Here is a 27,157-nt window from a genome sequence, read left to right as displayed (position 1 = left end):
ACACCTGAAATGAGGTGTCAAAACAGCACATTATAGATTAGCATGGAAGAGAACGCTGGAGGAGAAATACACTGGCCAGATTATGATGATCTCTGAACCATAATGATCTGGTCCCTCAGAGAGAGAGAAAGAGAGAGAGTGTGTGTATTAGAGGCCCAGTGCATGAATTCATGTATGGGTGGGGTCCAGCCAGCCTGGCCAGGGGGAGGGGACATGGGCGGTTGGCTAGCCCGCCTGCTGGTCGAACTCCTGGTAGAGGGGACACTTTGCATATTAGCCTTTTATTATATAGGATATACACTGAGTGGCCAGATTATTATGCGTTCAGAGATCATAATAATCTGGCCACTCAGTGTACATACATTTTAACAAGTACTCCAAGGCAGCAAATCACTGAACACGAAAGGGAGGAAATCTTAAATTTCTGAACTTCATTTCAACATCTATAAAAAGAGGATAAAACCTACTATTATAATATTCTGTGAGGACTAAATAAATGTTAAGCTAAAAGACACTAGTGCTGGTACAGATATAAATGTCACACATGCCCTTAGATCATGTTAGCTAAGAAAAGCAGAAAGTTATCTATTAACCAAAGGTAGATCATTCAAGAAGCAAACTTGCCCTGGCTGGTTTGGTTCAGTGGATAGTGCGTTGGCCTGCGGACTGAAGGGTCCCAGTTCAATTCTGATCAAGGGCACGTGCCGGGTTGTGGGCTCGATCCCTAATGGGGGGTGTGCAGGAGGTACCCGATCAATGATTCTCATCATTGATGTTTCTATCTCTCACTCTCCCTCTCTGAAATCAATAAAAATATATTTAAAAAAAAAAAAAAAGTAAATTTTCCCAAAGCCAGTACCTTTCTCTTTAAGTGGTTTAGGCTCAATTCTGGCCATAACGAATCTTGATTTTAATCCTATCCCAAAGCTCATCTCCAGCCTGTGCCTCAGCAAATCTGTAGCAGCACCAAAGGTGTGTATTGGGAGGGGGAGGAAGGAGGGGACGGGTACAGCAGAGCAGAAAACAAAGATCAAGGCATGCTTTCCATGCGCTCCCTAGACCATGTATACAAATAAATACGTTGTCTAAAGGGAACAGATTTTCTGTGTGATCTTTAAAAGACTTGCAGCCCTGGTGAGATCCCAATTTTAGCCAAGCCACCTTTAAAGAATCAATAAAGCTTGGTGGGGTCGGCACAGACTGCCATTACTAGCTGTGCCACTGAGTGCCAATTACAGGAATTGGCTCACAATTCCAGAGACCAGAGGTCCAAGAAGATCCAAGTGTCAGCAGAGCCATCTCTCCTCGGCTTGTAGATAGCAATCTTCTCCGTGTCTTCTCCTGGCCTCCCCTCTGCGCTTGTCTGCAAACTTCCTCTGAGTAGGACATCAGTCGTTACTGGATTAAGGCACATCCTAGGAAACTCATCTCTACCTTAATCACTTCTCTGAAGACCTTCCCTACAAATACGGTCACATTCTCAGGAACTGGGGGGTTGAACTTCAAAATATGAAGGGGGTTGGGGGGCCCTCCAACCCATAACAGGCAATAACCACTTGTATTCCTGAAGATACGTCGTTTTTGAGTGACTAAGATGTAGCTGGGTGACCAGATACTGTAAGTGGACACTGATGATGGGCTGACAGTTAAACGTGTTAATGAGGAAGTGTGTGTTCAAGTCAACAGGCTGGAACAGCTGAAGGAGACTAGTTCCTGCCACCCCTTCGCCCTCTGATGTGCCGAGGACCTCAGCTCAGCACACCTGCAAGGTTATCAGCAGCTCCCCTTCAAGGAAGGAAGGAACGCACACACACTGACCTACAAGAACAGCAAACTATTTCTAGGCTTTGGCCTTGAAAACTCAAATTATGCTCAGTTTTACTTTGTATTAATAAAATACAGGGCTTCTTAGGCCATCTAGAGCCATTTATTTTAGGATAGAAATCTGTGCTAACCTAAAACTGGACTGTTTATTGTACATCAACACTGTGACTGCCCTTTACGCATGTTAACATCAAACAGTATTATGAAATGGGAAACCTTATTCTCTACTTACAGTAAACAGAGGCATGGAGAGGTCACATAACTTGGCTAAGGTTACAGACCATCATGCAGCAAAGCCCAGGCTGGAGAATGTTCGGTCAGCTCTAGCGCTCTCTCATATCCTGCTTCTCGACATGACCATGTCCCCAACACAGCAGCAGAGAAGGCCACCTGCAACAGGCAGAGAAGGCTCAGAGCAAAAGGCCAGTTACTGATGTATTCACCTCATGAGAAGAACTTTGAATGTACATTTCAAGTCTAAGAGATAAAAAATGAAAGCAGTAAATAAGCGGTAGAAGTTACATTCACACTTAAAACTGTTTTCCTCTATTGTTTTGGGGGTTTTTTTGTTTTTACATTAGGCTTAACTATCTTGGGCAGCATTTCAACCAGCATTAGGCAGTGAAGGAATTGAACCCAGCATGAGTTACTGAGATAAAGGGAGAAAGGAAGCTTACAGTTCCAGCCCCCATGGTTTCCTGGGAACACGGGTGACCTGCCACCAGGATGCCTTTGGCAAAGGGCTGAACTTGGAACTGCCCCAGTTGCACCAGAGCTGACCTGACCTGATGGAGGCACCCCTGCCTACCAACACCTCCCCCCGCCCCCCATCACCTGTAGACTAGCCACAGTTCTACAAGGAGGCAGCAGAGTGAAGGCACTACGTTAGGGAGCAGCAGGACAGAGCTGGAAACACAGGCAGCAGTTTGAGCACTGTTATGCAGACACACATTTCACCACAGTCCCTAAGCTACAGGACTTAGGAAGTCCTCTCTCCATTTCTAACCTTTAAAAAACTCAAGTTATACCTGATTTTCTTCTGAAGACTCATTCTTCTCCTTCTTCCCCAAAATGAGATAACAAGAAAATCCTGTATTTTTAAAAAAGTTTTATTTTAATCCTTCCTAGAGGAATACAGATTTGAATGCAATACATTCATTCTATAAATACATTAGCAGCAAAACCTTCCCACCAGAGTCCTTGCTACTCCAACCCAGCGGTTGTGCCTCAGTGCAGGAGAGCGAATTCTATCAACCGTCAACTTAGGATGTCTGCTTTTTACTGAAAGCAGGACACACATGTGAAACCGGGTGAAAGACCAGACGGATGGAAGAACTAAGCTGGGACCCTGAAAACACACCCACATGGGTGTTTCTGCCTTCCAAATCCTTTGGTATCCACCGTGCTTAACCAGTGAAGTTCTTCACGAGAAAACTGGGCAGGCCTAGCCTTGCAAATGCCCCAATGTATTTGGAGTCATTTGTCTTTGAGTTGGCAACAGTTTAATGATGTCTTGATCCTTTTCAGAGGGTAAGCCAGATATAAAGGAACATTTCCTCCTTCCTTCTCTGGGCTGAGGTGCCACTTTGCCCACTGAGTCTACATGTGCTTATGGTTGGGAGTTAATCCAGCAGGCATGACTCAGCTCTACACCCCAGGTCCCCTTTGGCTAGGGGCTGGAAGTTTTATTAGAGACAGAGACAGGTCTAAACCTACACAGATATCTACAGAACAATAACCAGGTGCCTGACCCGTTAAGCTAGTTTCTTGGACAGTGGCCCCGGCATCTCTCCATCATGGCCTCTTGCATGGCTGCTCCTTTCTTATCTGCCCTCCAGGCACCTGCTGAAACTTTGGGAAGCCAGATCTACTCTCAACTCCCAAGTAGAGATTAAGGCGGGTGGGGCTTTAAACTTGTTGGCTGCAAAGGAGCTTACAAGTTTTCAGCTTACTGCTGTATTTGTCTGTTCTGGGACAAATACGTCACAATAGTCCATATGAAATACAACACTAGAACCACAGTCAGCAATTGGGATGACTATGAGGCAGGGACCAAGTTTAGAGTACTACGACATCCTAGGACTGGGAAGAAAAGTGAACAATGAAATAATTTAAAATAAATCTCATTTGTTTGGGCAGAAGGCAGCTTTGACAAGGGCATAAATATGACCAGATTATCATGTAAATACAGACCTCAAAAGTTGACTTTCCTTCCCACACATCACTTAAAAATAGGACACATGCTCTCTCTTCCCAACCTGTTTTAGTGTTTGCATTAGGCTATGCCCCGTAAGTGCTCTATCCATTCCCATTCAGTCTGTTTTGACTGTTCGCTGGAAGGAAATCAGAAACCTTTTTATATAAAAACCATTGTAGTGAATAACTGGTGATGTTTCTCCCTTTGCGTTTTCCATCCTAAACATTTGGCATCTCCTTTACTTATGTGCTGAGAGAGACTCATCTGCTGAATACACAGCACTGTTCATCCGACAGTCTTCTGTCCCCACCGCGTCTGCCAGCTCTTCCTCCTCGGAGTCATCCTCTTCCTCCTCCTCTTGTGCTGAAGAACTGGAGGTGGGCCCTTTGCAGGTTTTCAGGTGACGGGTGAGATGATATTTGGTTAAATAAGCTTTTGTACATTTTTCACAGACATAATCCCGCTTTCCTTCGTGTGAATTGAGATGTTTCTTTAAATGATTTGTTCTCAAGAAGGGCTTGTCACACTTGGGACACTTGATCTGGCGTTCTCTAAGAGGAACACGAGAAAAACACTGGTTGGATTACAAGTGACGACGGAGGCCCACACTTCCCCTTCACCACCTCAGACCCTTGTCAGAGCACTCTGCCGTCTAGAATCAGACTTCTACAGGAGATGTGGCACACAGACGAGTCATAAAACATGTATCGTTTAAGCAGCATCGACTGACCTTGCCTATTTTGGCATCCTATGTAAAAGGGATTATTCTGGATGTAACTTTTTTGTCTGCTTCTTGCACTCAATATGGTATTTGTGAAATTCATTCAAGTTGCTGCGGGTATCAGTAGTCTGTTCCTTTACATTGCGGTACACTACTTACAAATACATAACTTACCTTTTGTTAAGGATATTTTGGTGGTTTCCAGTTTTTTATTATCACAAGCAAGACTGCTACCAACATTTCTATACCTGTATGTTGGCTTGCACATATACATACTCGAGCAGTGTAGCTGGATCAAAACATATGCACATCTTCAACTCTACTAGATGAAGCTAAACTGTTTTACAATTTTGTTTTATCTACATACATGTCCGTCAACAGCCATTTCAGAGTTCCTGTTGCCTACATTCTCACCAACAAGTGGAAGACTCAAATTTGAAAACGTTTGCCAATTGGCCAGTCCATAGCTATATCTCACTATGGTGTCAATGGTAACCCCTACAACAAAAATTTACCCAGCTCAAAATGTCAGTGCCAACGTTTGAGTAACCCTGGCCTAGACATTTGAGAGCTGAAAAGAACCATGGAGATCATACAGACCAGGAATTTTTAAACTTTTTGGAGCAGTGGAAAGCCCAGTATGTGAAACAGATAAAAGGGTTACAATCCTTGAAGGAGCGGTAAGGTGCAGTGGGAAGCTCTGGAGCCTGGCCACTCTTAGCGTTTCTACCGCCTTCTCCCTCCCAGCAGGAGACGGCACTGCAGGACCCTCGAAGGCACAGAATGTGGCAAACTAAGCCCTTGCCTTTATGGAGCTTACGTTCTAGTGGAAGAGTTACACCATAGACAAATAAAGACATATAGCATGAGAGCAGCTAGTAATGAGTCCTGTGAGAAAAATGAAGCCAGGTAAATGGAACGCTATTTAGGTAAGATGGTCACGGAGGGCCATTCTAAGATGACGTTTGCTCAGAGACCTGAATGAAATGAGGGAGGCGGGGAGAGGTTTCTGGGCAGAGGCTGCACAGTACATAGTCCCTGAGACTGCAATGTGCTTAGGAAGTGGAAGTGGTAGCAAGGAGAGGGCCGATGTGGCTACAGCAGAATGTGAGGATAAAGTATTAAAAGATGAATTGGGAGAGTAGCCAAGTACCTCTACCACATCATGAAGGGTTTCCAGGCTCCGAAAAAGACCTTTTAACCCAGCAGGTGAAAAGATAAAGGCAACGATGGGAATCCCCTGGCGAATGCTGAATAGAGATGGGCACCATCTGACTTGTTGTAAATGGATTGCTCTGGCCACTATGGACAGCATGCGGGTTTTGTGTGTGCACCTGTGCAGCTGTGTGGGGGATGGATGAGAGGGAAGAGCAGAAGCAGGACGGTCAGCTTCTGCTGAGGGCCCTCTTCCTGGCTTGTCCTCACAGAGTGGACAGAGTGAGCCCACTCTAGTCTCTCTTCCTCTTAGAAGGACACTAATTCTATCAATGGGGTCCCACCTCATGACCTCATATAAATCTAATTACCTGAGGAGCACCTGGGCTGTGGGGTAACTTACTGTGTGTGGATGAGCACATGCTGCTTGAGGTCCTGCCTCCGCATAAACAACTTGTCACAGTAATCACACTTGAGATTCTTCTCGCCCGTATGGATTACCATGTGCGACTCCAGGTGAGCCTTCTGGGTGAAAGACTTGTCACACAAAGTACACCTGTAGTTCTTCTGACCTGCACATCAACCCAAAGGATCACACTGAGACTGAAACCACCAGCAGCACTCTCAAGAAGAACAGCCCCCGTATGAGTGTGTGGCAGAGGCAGGAGTAAACACAACTGTCTGGTAGTTGGAACTTCACTTTCTAGGGCATCTTCCTAGAACCACTCAGAGCCACTGAATTTACATTCAGCAACTAGCGCTAGTGAAGCTAACACGTCTGACCTCCATCTGGGACTGCTTACATGTATATATATTTTTAATGTTTACAGCAGACATAAAATCTGGAAAAAAAATCATTTGTCATCCTAGGGCCAGGTCTATAGGTAAATACATTTTAGCAACCTATATGTATAGTTTTCTCTCTTTTTTTAAACATATAATATGACTTCATAAACCCAGGATGGAATAAAATTCTGCTAAGAATGCAGAAATCAGATTACACTAGGTCAGGGGTTGGCAAACCTTTCTCAAACTCGTCAGTATTGTAAGTCTGTGGGCCATGCAGTCTCCGTTGTGACTACTCAGTCTTAATGCAAAAAGATGAGGAAGAATTTTACGTTCAAAGATTTGGAGAACAAGTGACCCAGCCAAAAAAATGAAAACCTCATCAGTTATTTTATAGTATGTATGAAAAATATAAGTGTTCAATGAAAGGGGTTGGTTTGCAAGGAGTTTAGAAAATAGAAACTAAAAAAACAAAGTTTTAACAATGTTTACTGAGCAATATTCAAAGGAGAAAGCTGGCTCCGGCTGGTGACCCGGAGTGAGCTCTAATAGGAGGCTCAGGCTATTTTCACAGAATTCCTTTTGCTTTAAGTTCAAACAAATGAAACAACTTCCTGATTATTAACTGCATTTTCCCAGTCTGGGCGCCTAGAAAGTGGAGCATCTTAATTGCTGGAAGTAACTCCCTCTGAGAAAGTATAGTTATCCCACCAAGATTTACCATCCAATGAAGTCCTGCAGAATGCCAGCGCGATTCATTCTCTAACACCTTACCTCAACTCTACCTGCAAGACTACCTCACTGCAAAGCCTTTACTACTGCAATTTCTAATTGTTGCAAAATTCCACGCTGATGGTCCAATACAACTTACCTGTATGGATCTTGAGGTGGGTCCGCAGGTTGCTGGGATCACTAAAAGCCTTGCTACAGAAATCACACTTGTGGGGCTTCATACCTATGTGACCCATAAAGTGGACATGAAGTTTGGAAGGAGAGATAAAAGCTTGGGGGCACATTGAGCACTTCCACTTCCTTTCTTTGCTGTGGCCGGGCCTGTGGCTGCTGCTGTGGCCCTGGCCAGGAAGATGGCTATGGATGTGGCTGGTCAGGTGGGCTTTGAATTCTGTATAGGAATTGCACTCCTTGCCACAGTTACAGAGGTGCACATCTGGATGTTCGGGAACACCTTTAAAAAAATTAATATCTCCTGATACTTCCATTTTAAAGCTTAATTCTTGATATTAATAGTTTTTGCTTACAATTTTTCCCTTTTACCAAAATTTCCATCTTGCTATTACCTATAAAAATAAAATGTCTTATTCAATGCTCTATTCACAGCCTCTCAAACAGTGCCAGAATCACAGGAAGCACTTAATAAATACTGCACGGTAAGGTACATTTCCTAGGGGAGAAAGTAAGATTCTGCAGCACACACAAACTCAGACATCACTTGTCATCGTGTATCATCATGACACAGTGCCAAGAAAAAGCCCAGGAAGGCTAGATCACACAAGGAGTTCTGCCGTCCTTTATGAACTTCAATTGCAAAGGTACTGGCTCAAACAGCAGCCTGGGGAACTTCAAATTCCCCAAATCAAAGTGCTAACACAAAAGTTCATTTCCTATGAACACTGCTGGTCAATAACATTCAGTTTGTGAAGAACCTCAGAGAGTTTCACCTTTCAACAGAGAGGTAATAGCCTGCTTTTATATACACAAAGGTTATCTGATGTGTTTCAGCTGATATTTAAATCAGTACCAAACCTTTACTTTTTGGTCCTTGGTGTTCTTACGATGCTAGATTCATAACAAACAAGACTTACATTAACTTACCAATCTGCTGAGCATAATCCCGGCTGTAATAAAAAAGCAGTTCGTTTTCAGGAGGAATATCTTGTGAAGTGTAGAAATAAATTTTTCCATCATGGGGATAAGCCACCAAATTCTGCTCTTCCCGGTTCCTAAATTATCACATTTAATAGATCAAGCATATTATTTTTCAAATATGTACTAAACACATCATATCCCTATAGCAAAATCTTCTATGAAAACTTAGATATAATTTTTCTGGGTCACTTTTTTAATTCCATATCCTATCTAGTATGAGGGGTGTGTACAGAAACAGAATTCTTACTTCAGTACATCAGTTTATTGCCCTTTATAGTTAGAAACACTACAGTCTGTTACTGAAAGCAAGTAAATAAATTAATCTTTTACATAAACAATATGACAAAGACACATAGATAGCTGACCAAGAATTAACCACAACTAACAGTCAATATAAAGAGAAGGTACCCACTAGAAAATCTAATGGCAACAGTATGATCCCTTATTGCACTGGTAACCTGAGTAAACTGTTCATTAAAAGGAGGATAGTTTCTTATGTTTTCAATTTATAATTACCATTAGTCAACAACTTCTGGAGTGAAGAAGGGGAAAGCCTTAGGGCCTTAGAGTACGTGCAGACATCAGTGTAATTTGCATTTTCCAGATCTTCCGCATTTTACACAAAGCTTCCTATTGAAAACCATCTAAATCACAGTCCTCTCACTGAGCCAAGACTACGCTTACCTGGCTTTGCGCACAAACATCATCCAATTACATTCATTTTCGTCAGTTGTAACAATGCAGAATTCTAGGACACCGTTGTGGTATATCTGCCGAGAAGGCAACCATACACGTCAAATGAGCTGACAAGCAATACAAAATGCTACTTAATTAAGGCTAGCTATCTCACTTAGTTTGCAGCTTTCCTAGTCAATGTGAAAAACACATAGTTGCCTTCTCACATGCTTGCCATTTCACCAGTCCCCCTATTTCCAGCAACCAAATAAAGGCCATCAGAGACCTATAGTTAGTGTTCAGTGTATAGAATGGCAGTGTTCTGATTATTCACATTTTGGCTGGACTGGAAAAGACACACACACAAAAATCAAACGTCTACTTGTTTTCATCACCTACCACATGGCACAGAACAACTGAATGGACATTAAGGTCAGAGAACCATCTCTTCTCATTCTTTTCCCAGTGGACCTAGCATTCTTCTATGTTCCCTTTGGCATACCAAAATTAAAGGCCCCAATGCCAGTGGTACCTTACTTTCCAATTGTCCCAAGACTCACTTTCCCCTCACTTCAATTTTATTTTTTTTATTTTTAATATATTTTATTGATTTTTTACAGAGAAGAAGGGAGAGGGATAGAGAGCTAGAAACATCGATGAGAGAAAAACATCGACCAGCCGCCTCCTGCACACCCCCCACCGGGGACGTGCCTGCAACCAATGTACATGCCCTTGACCGGAATCGAACCTGGGACCCCCCAGTCCGCAGGCCAATGCTCTATCTACTGAGCCAAACCAGTTTCGGCCTCACTTCAATTTTAAAGCATCATTTCCCATCTACTAAGATTCAATATACACATGTTACAGGATATGTTGTTAAAACCTTGTGTTTTCAGTCTTCCCTTTGGAAAACTACAGAAGCGATCTTACCTTCAAATTCTAGAACTGTTTCCCATGCTAAATATTTGAGGAGTGTTTTAGTTTATTATAAAATAAGACTTTCATCATATAAACAAAGCTCATAGCCTCAGCTGTCACAAGTAATTAAAAAGGAGAATCATTTGACTATCTAACAAAATGGAGACTAAGATAGTTTGCTGTCTATATTCAATAGCTGGTGTTTTGCTATGTAATATATAGAACTTGGCTACCAAGAACAGAAAGGATGGAATATTAAATAAAAAACTGACAGGCGAATGGCACTGTATCATCATGGTTAATTTTGACTTTTACATCACTTTTAACTACCTTATAATAAAAACATCCAAAAGTCACACAAAAGTTTCATAAACACTGACCTTCCAGATATGGTTGACTGCCTTGTCTGTCCATTCTGCTACTTCCATGGAGTGACTTTGCTGGCCAATGAGAGGCCCAAAGCAAGTCCGCACAGGAATGGTTTCTCCCGTCCATACACCTGTCAGTGGAAGGACACCGACCACACAATCAGTAACTTAAACATCTCAGGACACAGAGAGAGAGTAGCTTAACCCAAGCAAAGAATCTGATTTTCAGTGAACCTGAGAACTACTGGTATTCCAGAACCCCTGAGAGGTAGCTAAGTCATATGAGTATATCCTATAATGTGGAAAATGTAATGAACAGATAAGAAATATGCAGAGTAAGAAGTAATATCAGACATTTCTAAACCCAGTCTTATACACAACGAACCAAATCATGTCCCTCCAAATACGTTATTTTGGAGTTATCACATTAAAAGACAAGAGAATATTATTCTATTATAAAAATATAAAGCAACTGCTAAACTTCTCAAATTGTTTGTGCTTAAAGCACTGCTCTGTATTATCTAAGCTGTTTCATGCTTTCAATTGACATCAAGCTACAGCTAAAAGAATAATGAACTTTGATTCATATTTTCAAAGAAATGGCACAGTACTGCAGAAACCATGTTAAAGTAAAATATGGGTAAGCACACTCTGGCAGTATTCTTTACTCCTTTTCCCTAGAGAGTATTAGATAACTTACAAACACTCGATCTCAATATCTTTTCTAATAAATGGTTATCAGTGGCGAATTTTACATGTTTCTATAAAAGAAAGAAGTTTCAAGGAGTGTTCTGTCAGGTAATTCTTAGTGTTCTGTCATGGTAATTCTTAGAGAATAAAAGGGAAATCTTCAAAGACTCAGGCCAGGATTCTCTCTTCTATTCAATTCTGACTCTAAGTAAGGAGACCATTTCCATTAAAGTTTCCAACTTGATTTATTCCTATCACCACTGGACAAGACACATATTCCCTAAAAGGATAAACCCTAAGCCATAAACTGACTTTTGGTCACTAAATTATACATGCCCACTTTTACAACTCTACCTCACAAAGAAAGAAGACATCTGAAGGGGTTGTATGGTCCTTACCAACTTCTGCTCCCACCATTGACTGGCGGAGAACAAGCTGCTTCGGGAGAGAGAGCCTGGCTCTGCTCTCTATGGGAGTGTCAGGGACAAAAGTCACTGGTCCGTGATCGGGGCAGTCTGAGGGGTAGGCTCGGTCACAGAGGGTGCACCCTGCAGGTGGAAAGTTTGAGAAACACAAATGAGTTCACCTCAAGCAGGCTCAATTACCACCTGCTCTTCTAGTTAAACACTAATTACTAAGCTGTAACCAGTAAGAAGCAAGGTTCTAGCAGAAATACCTTAATCAAAGAACTACTCTTATACCTAAATATATGCCAACTCATCTCTCTCTTCAGCAAGATGTGCTTTTTCCTTTTGATCCAACAGGACAAGTTTCCTATTCAGTGCCTAAGAGCAAGATTGATTAAAAAATAAATAAATAAATAACACATTTACTTCAAGAATCAAGTTTTTAAAAAAAATCAAGTTCAGTCGTCCCTGGACACATCCTCTCATATGCTTTAAATTATCTCTAGGTTACTTATAATACCTAATACAATGTAAATACTTGTTGTACTGGATTAAGGATCAACTTTCTGTGATTTTTTTTCTCAATCTGCAGATGCAGATCCTGTGGATACAGAGGGCCGACTGTACATTACTCCTCACATTAAGTAGATAAATAATATGATGTTCTGAAGGCTGGAATTGGATCCCAATTCTACCAAACTATAAGAGGAAACCGAGTTGAAATGCTGTTAGTCATGCATAGCAGAGATGACGGAGCCAGCGGCACCGCTGTTCTCTTTTGCTTCACCATAAACAAACTGGTCAACCAGATTTTGATGGCAGATTTTTAAGCCAAAAAAATACCTACAACCTGTTCTTTGGGCCAGCAGGCAGAATACATTCTTGCAGACACATCTGCTTAAAATTCTTCATTTCTAACTGTTCACATGACCTTTCTTTCTGCATTGTCAGGGGGTGCTTCCTTCGTACACTGCTGTCTATGCTTACTGTAACTTGACTTCCACAAGCTCGTGAGGGTCCTCCTCCTCCATAACCTTCTGCTCTATTCTTTTACTTTCCTTTCTCTCTGTTAAGGAAATAAACTCATGCCTCTATTAGCCAATGACTGAGTTCAAACTTTCCTAATTTGTTCACAAAATAAGTGGAATCCATAAACCCTAGAACCACAGCCATCCAAGTGTCTTTTTCTCCTAAGTAATCCGTTAGAAATTCTACTTAAATCGCATACGGTATCAGAAAGTTTTCATATTTAGCCAAAGAGTAATAACATATCACTTCAACTACTGCTTGGTTAAAAATTCTCTGAATATCCGATTAGAGATCTCCCATCCTTCATGAGAACGGATTCTCAACAAGAAGGGAATCCCCTCCAAACAAAGGCGTTTCAGATCTCATACAACAGAAAATGCTTAGATGGCCGAAACCGGTTTGGCTAAGTGGATAGAGCGTCGGCCTTCGGACTCAAGGGTCCCAGGTTTGATTCCGGTCAAGGGCATGTACCTTGGTTGCGGGCACATCCCCAGTAGGGGGTGTGCAAGAGGCAGCTGATCGATGTTCTCTCTCATTGATGTTTCTAACTCTCTATCCCTCTCTCTTCCTCTCTGTAAAAAATCAATAAAATATATTTTAAAAAAAGAAAGAAAAAAAAAAGAAAATGCTTAGATGTTTCTCCAAAGATATACAAATGGCCAGTAAGTACATGTAAAGGGACTTAACTTCATTAGTCATTAGGGACAGGCAAGTCCAACAACTAGACGTCACTTCACACCCAAAAGGATGGTTAGAATAAAACAGAAAGAAAATAAGTGCTGGCAAAGATGTGGAAAAACTGGAACCCTGATATACTGATGCTGGAAATACAAATTGTTGCAGCCACTCTGGCAATTTCCCCAAAAAGTTAAACATAAAGCAATTTTCCGTTTATACAATGGAGCAAAAGTAGGTTTACAGTTGTGAGTACATGAAAGTTTCTTCTTGTATCATTTATTATTGTATTATTTTCCATACCAACTGTAAAGCTACTTTTGTCTCACCCTGTATATCCAAGAAAATTTAAAACATGTTCATTCAAAAAACTTGTACAGGGTGGGCCAAAGTAGGTTTACAGTTGTAAGTATGCGAAGCAGTTAGTTTATTCTTGTATTATTATTTATTCATTATTGTATTATTCTCCATACAAACAACTTCAAACCTACTTTTGCCCCCCCCCCCTTTATATAAATGTTCATAGCAGCATTATTCATAATAGCCAGAAAGGAGAAACAACACAAATGTCCGTAAATGATAAATAAGATGTGGAATACGCACACAATGGAATATTACTCACTCTTGAACAAAAGAATGAAGTACTGATGCCTGCCAAAATACAGATGAGCCATGACAACATTAGGCTAAGGGGGAGAAGCCAGACACAGAAAGCCACATATTGTATGACTCCATTTACATGAAATGTCAAGAATAGGCAAATCCATGGAGATAGCAAGTAGATTAGTGGTCACCTGACCATGGGATGGGGCTATGATGAGTGACTGCTGATGGGGTTTCTTTATGGGGTGATAAAAATGTTTTGGAATTAGACAGCAGTAATGGTTACACAACCTTGTCAATATACTAAAAATCACTGAATTGTACACTTTAAAATGTGAATTATATCTCACTTTTTAAAAACACATTTAGAAGAGGATCCCACTTAAAAAAGGATCAACAGGCTAAATTAATGAGCCTACATTACAGTCCCAGATAAAATACTTAAAATTGGCACTAGCTGGTTTGGTTCAGTGGATAGAGTGTTGGCCTGTGGACCAAAGGGTCCAGGGTTCGATTCCCACCAAGGGCACATACCTTGATTACAAGCTCCTCCCTGGCCCAGGCCCTGGTCAGGGCTTATGCAGGAGGTAACCAATCGATGTTTCTCTCATACCGATATTTCTGTCTTTCCCTCTCTCTTTAACTCTAAAAATCAATGGAAAAAAAACCCTCCGGTGAGGATTTAAAAAAAAATAAATTTTTTTTTAATTGTAAATTTGAGACTGAAAAGGTTAATAGGAAATGTCTCCCCATTGCTTGGCTTCTGCAACACCAGAAGATTCATTCTACTTTTCTCACTCTCCTGATCAGTCTACTCTGGAAGCTCTTCGTCTGCTGCTGTATCTTAATATCCCAGCCCTTTTGACATTCCACTCTTACTAGATGATTTCACCCCACTTCCATGGCCATGATTAACACCTTATGCTGAAGATCCCTACATATTTCCAGACAGATCTCTGACCTCCAGATTCGACTTCTCATTAGACATTTATTTCTACTACATATCTTATGGACACTAAAATCAGCATGTCTAAAATTCGCTTCACCATCACTCCTCAAAAAAATTCATCTACTCCTCCTCCACCAATCATTATCCTAAGAAAGCGTTACTACCATCCACCAGTTTTCCTTGCCAAAAACCAGGGTTTTTTCACTTAACCCTTCCTTCCCCTAACTTCATCCACTCAACAAGTTCTACTTAGTTCTTGTAAATATCCTACACTTTTCCTCAACCTTATTACTTCTACTCTGTTAGAAAGTCACCTTTATGGCATCATCTTCTTTACCTACCTGCCTCTAACTACCCTCCCCTGGTAAGTTTTCCCTGCCTCTTCCTTGCCCTGGTTAGGAGCTCCCCCTCCTTAGGCCCCTTTAGCACCTTGCACTTCATCCCATCCTCGCACTCACCACGCTGTACTGCGATAGCCTGTTCACTTGCCTGTTCTCCCATCGGACTACAAGCTCCTTAAAGGCACGTGCTGGCTCTTATCAACCGTTTTCTCCCAGCACCCAGCAGAGGCTGGCATATAATAAGCAATCAACATGTTTCCTGCATGAATGAAGTATGTAGTGACACCAACTAATTGTTTTTATACTTTATACTTTTTTTTTGTTGCCCTATAAAAAGAACTTTTACATGAGCAACTATGGTAATTTACATACATTCTGAGCAAAAACAAAATTGTATTGTATCCACCTATACTTCTCCATTGGGATAAAAAAATGCATAATTTAATCAATGTTATGTTGAAAGAGCATAAGGCATGTCACACAGAATACCTTGCTAAAGTTTATTCCTATAATTAACTATTTGTGAAATCTTGGGAAATACCTTATGTATTTTAGGGCTAAGCTTATCTGTAAATTTCAGAAATGACTCTGTTTCCTTACTTCAGGAGGATGTTGTAAGAACCAATGAAATGTCTATGTATCATTTGACTTACTTGAGGAAAAGGCACCACATTTACATAAAGGACACTACAAAGCAAAGAAAAATTACAAAGCCCAGTTACTTTCTATACTTCTTTAACACCTGACTTTGTGACTAAGCCTGTTAGGAATGACGGCCCTTTCCACCAATATTTCCAAAACAAAAAAAGGCTAAGCACACTCACAAATTGTAAACAAGGTTGCCATATTTTCTTTGTTTGAATTGGAATCTTCCATTTGCAGTGAAGGTGGTACAAAAGCAAGACTGTCTGAAGATACATCTACATGGCCTGTCCCCATAGCAACCTCCTGGGTGATGGAGGAGACAGCCACAGGTTCTAGGCTTAGGCCGACTTCATGGAGGGAAACAGATTCTAGGGAGGCGAGGTTGTGTGAGGTAGAGAGTGCCACGCTTACAGAGTTGGTGCTCATGGCCACGGTGTGAATCGAGTCACTGAGGGCACTGTCAGACATCCCGCTGACCCGACTTGCAATGTGGTCAGTCTCCATGACCACAGGGAGCTCCAGGCCATTCCCATGAATGGGTATCACACCACCATGCCCTACAGCGTCTGCCGCAAGGTTGTTGCTCACAGAATCCACAGACAGAGGTTCATGACTTCTGGAGCCATTTGGGATCTGAGAATGCTCGCCTGCAACACCATCCATTGTAAGCTCTTCTGCCATTCCATCTGTAGAGATGGGGCTAGTTACCCTAGAGACGTTCTCCATAGTGATTGTTGTGTCCAAGGCCACCTCATGGCCATCGCTGGGATGAAGACTTTGGGCACCGTGTGTGTTCACAGAGCGAGAGTCTATTGAAACAATGCCTTGTTCTAATCCAACATTTCCATTGGACTGGTAGGGATCTAGTGCTGAAGGGTTGTTGGCGATAGATAATGCTGTATTACCATCAACGTTTATGGAGTTGGGGTGGATATACTGAGGAGGTGGTCTGTCAGCTAAATAAGATAAAATGCCTGAGAAAAGGAAAAGATGAGATAACAGAGATTTTTTTTAGTACATTGTTAAAATAAAAAATTCCAAATGGTAGAAGCTACAGATATAACTAAATTAAAATAATCTCCTATCTACTTCTTTGGTTTAATCCATATATATACTTTATAATTAGCAACATACATATAATTCATTTTTCCTGCAAAACTCAGAAATCATAAAAAATTAACTATGTTCCTTTGACATCAATAGAAGTTAATCATTTAAATGTTGCCTTTAATATATACATGGTGGGAATTCCTGTGTCCTAAGATGCTGAAATTTGCTCTATAAGAATTAAAAGGTAAAATGATTTAAAACCAGATCGTCCGTGTGAAAAATAAAATTTAATTAAATATAACTTCACTTATTGAACTATCATAATTCAGTAGGCTCTATTCAAAACAAGTCATAATTGTACCTGCTTTATTGAAACAGAAAAAAAATATTTAAACACTCGTGCTTATGAAGATGTAGTGAAATGGTACTTGCTGCATTGCCAGTAGGAGTGTAATTACCAAAACCTCTTTGGAAAGGATACATATTAAGAATCTCAAAAACATTCATACCCTCTTGCATAAGAAATTTTCTAAATGCATTTTGTAAACATTATACACAAAGATGTCCATATAATGGTAATTAAAAAATGGAAAAACAAAACTGTCAAAAAAGAAAGACTGATATAATAAACCATTCAGTAGTATGTAATGCATCATTAAAAAGGATATTATGGCCCTGACCGGTTTGGCTCAGTGGATAGAGCGTTGGCCTGTGGACTGAAAGGTCCTGGGTTCGATTCCAGTGAAGGGCATGTACCTTGTTTGTAGGCACATTCCCAGTAGGGGGTGTCCAGGAGGCAGCTGATTGATGTTTCTCCCTCATCGAAGCTTCTAAACTCTCTATCCCTCTCTCTGTAAAAAATCAATAAAATATATATATATTTTTAAAAGGATATTATGAGCCCTAGCTGGTTTAGCTCAGTGGCTAGAGCATCCACCCACAGACTGAGGGTCCCGGGTTCAATTCCAGTTAAGGACAAGTGCCTTGACTGCAGGCTCGATCCCCGGCCCTGATTGGGGCACATGTGGGAGGCAACCAATTGATGTGTCTCTCTCACATCGATGTTTCTCTCTCTGTCTCTCCCCTCTCTAAAAATCAATGGAAAAATATTATTGGGTGAGGATTAACAACAACAACAACAACAAAAAATAACAAACAAAGGATATTATGAAAACCAGGTAGTAGTCAAGGAAAATAACTATGTAAAAATAGAGAAAAATATTAAGTGAAAAAAGTAAGGATACACAATTGTATAAAAAATATAGTCTTAATTACTAAAAAACAGTAAAATCTATATACCAAAATAAAAGACAGGAAGGATGATGGGACTATGAATGGTTCCCCTATTTGGTAAATTATCTAAAATAAGCATTTAATAACTTTTGTAACAGAATAAAAGTTCAATAAAGCCCTGGCAGGTTTGGCTCGCTCATCGGCCTGCGGACTGAAGGGTTCTGGGTTTGATTGCAGTCGAGGGCACATGCCTGTGTTGCAGGCTTGATCCCCAGTAGGGGGCGTGCAGGGGGCTGCCAATCAATGATTCTCTCTCATCATTGATATTTCTATCTCTCTTCTTCTCCCTTCCTCTCTGAAATTAATAAAATTATATTTAAATTTTAAAAAAAGGTCAATAAACTTTATAATAAACAATGACACTGTAGCAGAACATGTGGTTGGCAGGAATTACAACTGCAGAATTATAAAAACTGAACCAAAGAGATGCTGGAGAAGGAGAAAAACAGCTATATGCCAATAGGAAATTAAGCTTAGTCAAACTATAATTATTAATAACTAGAGGCCCAGTGCATGGATTCATGCACTGGTGGGGTCCCTCGGCCTGGCCTGCAGGGATCGGGCCAATGCTGGCTCTCCAACACCCCCCAAGGGGTCCCGGATTGCGAGAGGGTGCAGGCCAGGCTGAGGGATCCCACTGGTGCACAATTGGGGTCGGGGATGGACCATAGGAGGGCTCCAGAGCGTGTCTGGCCCGTCTCGCCCAGTCTCGGCCATACCCTAGCAGCAAGCTAACCTACTGGTTGGAGCGTATGCCCTCTGGTGGTCAGTGCACGTCATAGTGGCTGGTCAAACGGTCGGACACTTAGTGTATTAGGCTTTTATTATATAGGATAGGATATGTTATCTGTACATTCTAAAAGGAAAAGTACATAACTACAAACAGATAGTTTTCCTGACCTGGATATTAATATCTCATTGTGACAAACAAAAAAGCATTATTCAGTTCTTCCTGCACTGAGGTTGAGTCAGCCCTATTCTTTCTTCTAACCTCCCAAAGAACTATCATACTTACCAGGTAAAATGGTCCTGAAGTAACTGCTCTCCAGGTGGGGGTAAGGTGGTGGAGGTAGGGTGTAGTTTCTTTCGGGTAACCCACACATCACCCCTCGATCGCCAATACCCATTGGCAGCATCAGAGATAAAGCAGATGGCAGAGAGCTCAGGGAGGGACCCAGGTTTGGAATTGCCACTGGCAGACCTACAAAACAAGAAAAAAACATGTTTTTCTCAATTAAAAGGAAATAAGTACTTTAACCACTTTGTTGTACACCTGAGAGTAATACAAAATAATATTGAATGTAAACTATAATTGAAAAATAAAAGTACTTAAAAATTCTCTGTACAATCACTAACTAAACTCTTAGAAAGGTTGTTGCATATGAGCAAAAATCTCACTGAGTAGCCCTTTACATCCCAGATAGGTACATCCACAAAATGTCATAAACTTAGTTCTCAAGTTAGTTTTAAAATACCAAACTGATCCTCCAGTTGTCTATATTGCTCTTAGTACCAAACATTTAATTACAACTAAAAACCTAGTTTAAATAGGATTTAAGAAATCAAATTATATAGAGATACAAAAATGGGAAGAAACATACCAGAGTTCATAGGAGTGATCTCTGAATAGTGATATTACAGGGTTGTTGTTTTTTTTAAACCTATTTTTACTTTATTATAGTTTCCATTTCACACAATGAGAATATTTCACTTCTGAAAGTACACAGACATGCTACTACTTAGAAAATCTAGTTTAAAGTTAGACACGAAATTATATATAAATTCTTTCATAGTCTTTTGTATATATGCTGCACTTCATGATTAAAAGAATATAACCCTTAGAATGTCTCTACCTTGAAGTATACCTATCTGCAAAGTGTTGAAGTGACTCTTACTGTGCCTAAGTATCATAATGAATACTCACCAACTCAGCCAATGCTGATTTGCACTATTTTTTGCCAGTGGCAATTATTTTTTAATAGGCTTTTCCTCCTTAACAAGTGTACTCTAAAAGGAATGCCTAAGAGATAATCAAATGGATTAACAACAATTTTTAAAAAAATTTTTTGGATACTTAAAGGAATGTAAAGAGCCCTAGTTATGATGAAACTTATTTAATTCTGCATTTTAGTGATGAAGCAGTAACTGATTTAAACAACTTATATAAGGTGTCCCCAAAAATCGTATACATACTTTAACAGCTCATAGCTCAATTTTGAAAATGAAAAGTATTTTAATAAACACTGCCTTTATAATTATTCAAAGTGTATATATACATTTTTGGGGACACCCTACAGATTCAAATACTCTTTTTTGTTGTTGTTAATGCTCACCCGAGGACATTTTTTCCAATGATTTTTAGAGAGAGTGGAAGCGAGGAAGAGAGACAGAGAAACATTGATTGGTTGCCTCCTGCACACTCCACGACCTGGGCCAGGGACATGGTACGTGCCCTTGGCCGGAAATGAATCCATGACCCTGCAATCTGAGTGTCGATGCTCTAACCACTGAGCAAGGCAGGGCAGATTCAAATACTCTTAAAACATTAACTCCTATTTTGATCAAGAAGGTTCAATACATTACAATGCTGTAGATCCTTAGGAATCACTAGCTTACTTGTTTCAAGAGAAAAAGAAAATTGAACTAGGCAGATAAAAAGGTCTTAAAAGAATAACACTGGGGGAAAATGAGCTTCTCCTGTACTCTTATTCTCTCCGAATATTGAGCTCCATCTCTGGCGCTTCCTCTTTCCCCATAGTTCTAGGCCTGGCATATTTGCAGTTGCCAATTTCAGATGTAGAAAGTAAAGCTCAATTTCTCATGCTCTTTAAGAACATTTATTAGAGTAACTTTAATTCTCCTCTATCAAGCAGAAACAGAATGCCAAGATAAATCGGTAATCCTATATAATAAAAGCCTAATATGCTAATCAACCGAACTGCAGAACAATCGGTGGAACGATTCGTCACTATGACATGCACTGACCACCAGGGGGCAGACGCTCAACACAGGAGCTGCCCCCAGCCCACAGGCCCCAGGCCAGCCAAGGCAGGTGCCAGCGGGGGCCCCCAGATCACCCCACCGGTCACCCCATAAATCGGCCCTGATCACTGGCCAGGCCTAGAGTCTCTACCCATGCACAAATTTTGTGCATCAGGCCTCTAGTCATATCGTATGTAATAAAAGACTAATAGGCAAATCGACCGAACAGTCGAACGACCAGTTGCTATGATGCACACTGACCACCAGGGGGCAGATGCTCAAAGCAGGAGCTGCCCCCTGGTGGTCAGTGCGCTCCCACAGGGAAAGTGCTGCTCAGCCAGAAGCCGGGCTCACAGGCTGGGGAGCACAGCGGCAGTGGCGGGAGCCACTCCTGAGGGTTCCCGGACTGCGAGAGGGCATAGGCTGGGCTGAGGGACACCCCCACCAAGTGCACAAATTTCGTACACTGGGCTTCCAGTCTTAGATAAAATGTCAAGTCAATTACAGCTCTAGACAAAAGGTCACCAACTGAAGAAGAGGACTGTCAGAAAAAACTGCTACTCCTATCCACCAGAACTCCAACACTCTACAAAAGTGTTTTCTTTCACTGTGCAACTGCATGTGGAACTGCCACTCAGACCTACTTGGCTTCTCGCTTCCACTCTTAAAGGGGCTCTGACCCCATCTGGGCTCTATTTAGAACTGATAATGCAATAAGTGTTGATATGCAGTTGCTGTCCCTCACCACTCACCTGGGGCAGGGATGGCATTGTGAGTGGGTGAGGCAGCCAACCCCAGGTGACTCCCTGAGACCGGCAAGGCATTGCTCACAGAGGATGAAGTCAGCTGCTCCATCCCCACTGGGCTCAGGTTCATTTCATTCATCCTAAGAAAGAGCACAGTAACCAGTTATGCAAATAATTATGTCAGTGACTCTGCTCAAGGAACTCAAGAACTAAAACAATGGGGGTGGGGAGATGGGACTTGACCAACTATTATTTCATTTTTATGCTCACGTCTTAAACAGGATTGTACCTTGTTTCAATCAGGCGTGCCTTGTTCCAAACCCTATTCACACTACCTAAAACAAAGTTTGCAATCCTTAGAGCACAATGGCAATGAGGGTTGGGTTGTTTTTTTAAACCACCCAAGTTTTTCTTTCACAGGATGTTTTCTTCAGTTGGCTTATTACTTTAAACCAAGACTTTTACAGGCTGTTTGTTATAACCTGCACAAAGAATATTTGCTAATTCTTTTAACCAGGAGTTAAAATGATACTGGATCTGAGTTAGATTTTTAATGGTGTGAAAAAGCACCATATATTCTCATGGATCAGCCTTTTATTAAAATTCTGTATCAACATTTTAATTAACTATCTTAATGACATCCTCCACATATTGAGGTTTGTTATGTAACCTTTACCAGATACTTTTTGAAAAATTACTTCATATCTCTCACTTCTTCAAAATAAGGTAAAGAAACTGAGTCTCAAAGAGGGCATGTCATAATACCCAAATCACACAGTAATTAAGTGGAAGAGCACAGATTATGCTACAAAATAATGCCAAAAAGTTTTTCAATACACCAACTTTTATCTACAGAACATTTCTGGCAGGCAGAAGAATGTGAGAATCACATTTTCTATGCAATCCATGTTGTATTGCTTTTAATAACATCATTAGAATAAGAGTAATACTGATTAGAACAAGACACTATTCGATAAGTATTAGTTCCTATGTCAGTCTGCCATATTAAAAATATTGTATTTCAAGAAGCTAGCCAACAGGTTGTCCAAAGGGAAACAATAATGACCTCCAAGCCTTATAGTGTCACAGTAATTCATGTTCTTCTGCGTGTGCCTTTGTACATGGGAGGGGTGAAGGGGAAGAGAAATCAAATGTGTCTACATATTCCTTAGCCATGAAAACTAACAGGCTTTTAATTCTGAACAAGGGCAAGATCAGCTATCAACCAACCTGAAAATAATTAAAAGCTAACACTTATTACTCTTGTTCTATATGCGTTAGGCACAGGGCTAAGTGATTTACATGTAATTATCTCACCTAATCCTTGTAACTACGGTGAGGTAAGTATTATTCTTAACCCCATTTTAGAAATGAGGAAACAGACTCAGAGACACTAAGAAACTTAACCACAGATTACATAACAAGTGGCAGACTTGGGATTTAAATCCAGGTCTGCCTAATTTAATAAAACAAACCTCTTAACTAAAATTGAAAAAGACAGTTACAATAAAAGAACCACTTTGCCTCTTACACAGTTCCAATACTACATCGGGATCTGTGTATTTACATGGTGGGGTATGCTTCAAGTCCTGCACAGACCTGTTCCTGCACTATTCTATATTCACAGGCTTCAACCTTATCCCTGGCCAGGTATCTCATAAAACTAAGCTCCCAGACATTAATAAGGTATGTTAGGTTAGGCCAGTGGTCGGCAAACTCATTATCAACAGAGCCAAATATCAACAGTACAACGATTGAAATTTCTTTTGAGAGCCAAAAACCGACTTCTGCGCGTGGGCCACGAAGTTTCAATCGCACTGTACGTGCGCGCCCGCACATGGTATTTTGTGGAAGAGCCACACTCAAGGGGCCAAAGAGCCGCAGTTTGCCGACCACTGGTAGGCCAACAAGTATACTACCTTGTATAGAGGGCGCACTCTGAAATACTGGAGACTGGATGGAGCTGTGTAAGCTCATCCAACTAGGAAGACAACTAGAAGCACATGACAAATGAGGCACACCTGATAAAGGAAAGCGCCTTTATAATTATGCTATAAAAAGGGTAAAGAAAATTCCTCATAGACTAAAGAAACCACAGCAACCTTCATTTTGAAAGTTTCTGGGCTTGGGTTACTTTAAAACACGTTTCCTGGAAATTTTTATACCTAGAGTTTTTAGTCAAAACTCAATCACTGGAGCAGCAATGACCGACAACAAACTGGTTACAATAATTTTTTAAAGTACTATTAAAACTCTGAAGCTTCGAATTCCATTCTGAAAGTTCCTGAACACTAATCTGTGTGATAATCTTGAGATAAAAAGCAAAATGGTGTTTCTAGGTTGACTTCTAAAACCAGTTGAAACCAGAGTTGAATGTGAGAGGCTCAGCAGATTTCTCCTGTTGTGAGTCACTAAAATGTGATGACCTCAGCAGCCATGAGCCAAAGGTAGCTGGTATCCCACAGAGAGAAAGCCGATGAAGGGAATTTACAATATGACCCTCATCCGACTCTCATTCTAAAACGCAATTCTATTCTAGCCACCTTTCTCCAAAGGGATTCCAGGAAGCAGCCTTGGGAAAAGGGCCAGAATGGAGACACCAAGCACTCTCTTCTTCCCTCCTCGGCTCCTTTTAAAATCATTTCCTGCCGAACCTGATTTGGCTCAGTGGATAGAGCGTCGGTCTGCGGACTGAGGGACTCAGGTGTCCCAGGTTCGATTCCCGTCAAGGGCATGTACATTGGTTGCGGGCACATCCCCAGTGGGGGGTGTGCAGGAGGCGGCTGGTCTATATTTCTCTCTCATTGATGTTTCTGGCTCTCTATCCCTCTCCCTTCCTCTCTGTAAAAAATTAATAAAATATATTTTTTTAAATATTTTAAAAAAATAAAATCATTTCCTTCACACTTCTACCACTGTGTTTCACACTGACCTAGGTATGAACCACGTGCCAGCTGCTGATCTTATAACTTTACTTAGAATGACATATAAGCAACTAACGCTAACAAAAACGCGGTCATTTTGCAAAATGCAATAAATAGTCATTTCAATGACTTTATTTTCTGTATCCTAAGCAGAAGGCCTATGAAAAGGCTCGAAAAGCCCAGCCATATATCACTATTTCTGTACTGTACCGACATGGTACCAAAAAGAACCTAACTTTAAACATCTGCGTAAAGGTTTTAGAGTTAAGAACTTAATTTCTCCACTCTACCAGCCAGATGGTAACCGAGGGAAATTCAAAGTGAGGCATGGTGATGAGCTAAAAACACACTCTGGAACCCAGACGAAAATATTATTAAACGCTCAAAGAAGGCAAAGGCACAGGATAAAGGCGTCAACGGGCCAGCAATGACATATGGCTATTTGGAACAATTATTCACATGTGAAGTTGAATGAAAGTCTATGCAACCCAGTTTCTGGGGTTCTGGTTGCTTTGGGACACGGATCCGTATTTGCAAACCGCACTTGTAACCTTCCCAGGGGCACCCAAAAGGAAGGCACTCAAAACGCTCACGTGCCTGGTGTTTTCCGAAGACGTCACCAGCGCCGAGCCCACCTCACCACTCACCTGTGATGCATCTGCTCGGGGCCAAGGATCAAAGAGCACACGGGTGTCGGGGCGCCTGCATCAGGGTTCGCGTTCCAGGGTCACGTGCTACCGCATCTTGCTCACAACCTCTGCACCGACGCGGCCCCACGTCGCCAGGGCCGCCCCGGGCCGCCCCACTTGTCCCCAGGGCCGGCGGCCGCGCACCCCGTCGCGAGCTGGGACATGCCGGGGGTCACTCGGGACTTTTCCCCCCGAAGCTTCGGGAGGGGGGCTGCCCGACCTGCGGGAGAGGACAGGGCGGTCACCAAAACACGGCAAGAATGCAGTCTCCTCCCTTCGCCGCCCGAGAGCCGGGGCCTGGGGACACCGCCTCCCAAAGGCGGCGAGCCCGCCCGCCCTCGGGCAAGAGGGGGGCCCGCAGGCCGCCCTCGCCCCTCCCGGCCCGGCCCGCGCGCTGCCCACCTGCCGGCCGCGCGGGGGGCACGCACCTGCCCGCCGCTTTGTTCCTCATCCGGGCCGGGCTCGCCTCGGGACCCTCCCCGCCCGCCCGACCCCCCCGCGCCCCAGGGGCCGCTCGCCTAACGTTTCCCGCCCGGCCCGGCCCGGCCCGGCCCAGCCCGCAGTCTCCCCGGGGCCGCACCCTCCGCGCGTTTCCGGATCCTCAGCCACTCCCGGCGCCCGCCGCTCCGCCCCTCGTGCATGCGCCCCTCCCCGTCGGGGCCCGCGAGCGGCGACCACGCTCCGGCGCGCCCCTCCCCCAGCTGAGCCCCTTCCGCGCGTGCGCACCGCGAGTCGCAGGCCGGCCAGGGTCGAGGTGCGGGCCGGGGCGGGGCGGGGCGCGTTTCAGTCTGGCCGGATCGAGTCGAGCGCCGAGCGATCGACCCAGTTGCTAGGCAACCAGGGCTGCGGTCTACGGAGGGGCAGGTGAACGGAGCCCCTAAGTAGCCCAGACTCCGGATTTCAAGGCATTTGTCCTACTAGGGAAGCGTGGGTCCACGAAATAAGGGACCTAGCCCAGAGATGGCAGTGTTAGCCAGGAGAAATTAGAATTGCATCCCCAATATTTTTCACCATATGTTACCCCTGAAGGTTGTCCAGGTACCCTGCTTCAAGTCATAAATGTTGGTTTTGGGGGATTCTGTACAAATGTCCTTCCCCTTCTCTCTCTGTCCTTCGCTCCCTATTGCGTGCCAGGCACTGCGCTAAGCCCTGGGGACACCGTGATGGGTAAGGAAGATGGTCCCTGGTTCATGAGGATTGGACATGGAAACCACAACACAATGCCTGGTAGCTTCCATACACCTGCAGAGGAGCAGCGACCGAGGAATTCTTCCTTTCACTCAGAAAACATCGACTGAATTGCATCTCATACACAGGGATACAAAATAAGACACACATCTTGACCTTCAACAGCTCGCAGTCTAGTGGAGACTGGTGAGTTTTGAAAATTAAGTCCCCTGTAAAAGGACAGAGGCACCAGCCTTTTGGTCTGGAGCTGAGAATGGTGTCAACTTACATAATGTTTTCCTTCCTTCTCATAAAGAGAAAGCACATTCCACATGAGGGAGCTAATCGCTGAACCTTAGCAGGTCACATTGGTTTTGCTTTCTTGTTGACAACACACAGAAATCTAAATCAAGAAAGTCAACATATCATAAGTGAT

The 27,157-nt window shown here is 42.4% G+C and overlaps 1 protein-coding gene across 5 annotated transcripts; it reads right to left on the bottom strand.

The window, feature by feature from the left end:
• Positions 1 to 402: 402 nt before the first annotated feature.
• Positions 403 to 26,309, bottom strand: PRDM4 (PR/SET domain 4; the record flags this gene model as incomplete). 5 transcript variants are annotated; one of them, XM_079773878.1, is made up of 12 exons in its annotated part: positions 26,281 to 26,309; positions 25,513 to 25,774; positions 21,948 to 22,081; positions 19,229 to 19,414; positions 16,050 to 16,844; positions 11,620 to 11,769; positions 10,544 to 10,662; positions 9,255 to 9,340; positions 8,517 to 8,644; positions 7,555 to 7,869; positions 6,301 to 6,469; positions 403 to 4,572 (listed from the first exon to the last, which is right to left on the bottom strand). In XM_079773878.1, exons 2-12 carry the CDS (start codon positions 25,521 to 25,523, stop codon positions 4,260 to 4,262), a joined length of 2,406 nt encoding a protein of 801 aa, XP_079630004.1. In that variant the 5' UTR covers positions 25,524 to 25,774; positions 26,281 to 26,309. The 5 variants fall into 5 exon arrangements, with proteins under 5 accessions (XP_079630004.1, XP_079630002.1, XP_079630001.1 ...); XM_079773876.1 differs by lacking the exon at positions 26,281 to 26,309 and adding an exon at positions 26,135 to 26,263; XM_079773875.1 differs by lacking the exon at positions 26,281 to 26,309 and adding an exon at positions 25,957 to 26,071.
• Between the last annotated feature and the right edge of the window lie 848 nt (positions 26,310 to 27,157).

Source organism: Cnephaeus nilssonii (assembly GCF_951640355.1).
Source record: "Cnephaeus nilssonii genome assembly, chromosome: 6".
Classification (NCBI taxonomy): Eukaryota; Metazoa; Chordata; class Mammalia; order Chiroptera; family Vespertilionidae; genus Cnephaeus; species Cnephaeus nilssonii.
The sequence above is the reverse complement of the archived record's forward strand: the minus strand, read 5'-3'. Positions and strand labels throughout refer to the sequence as shown.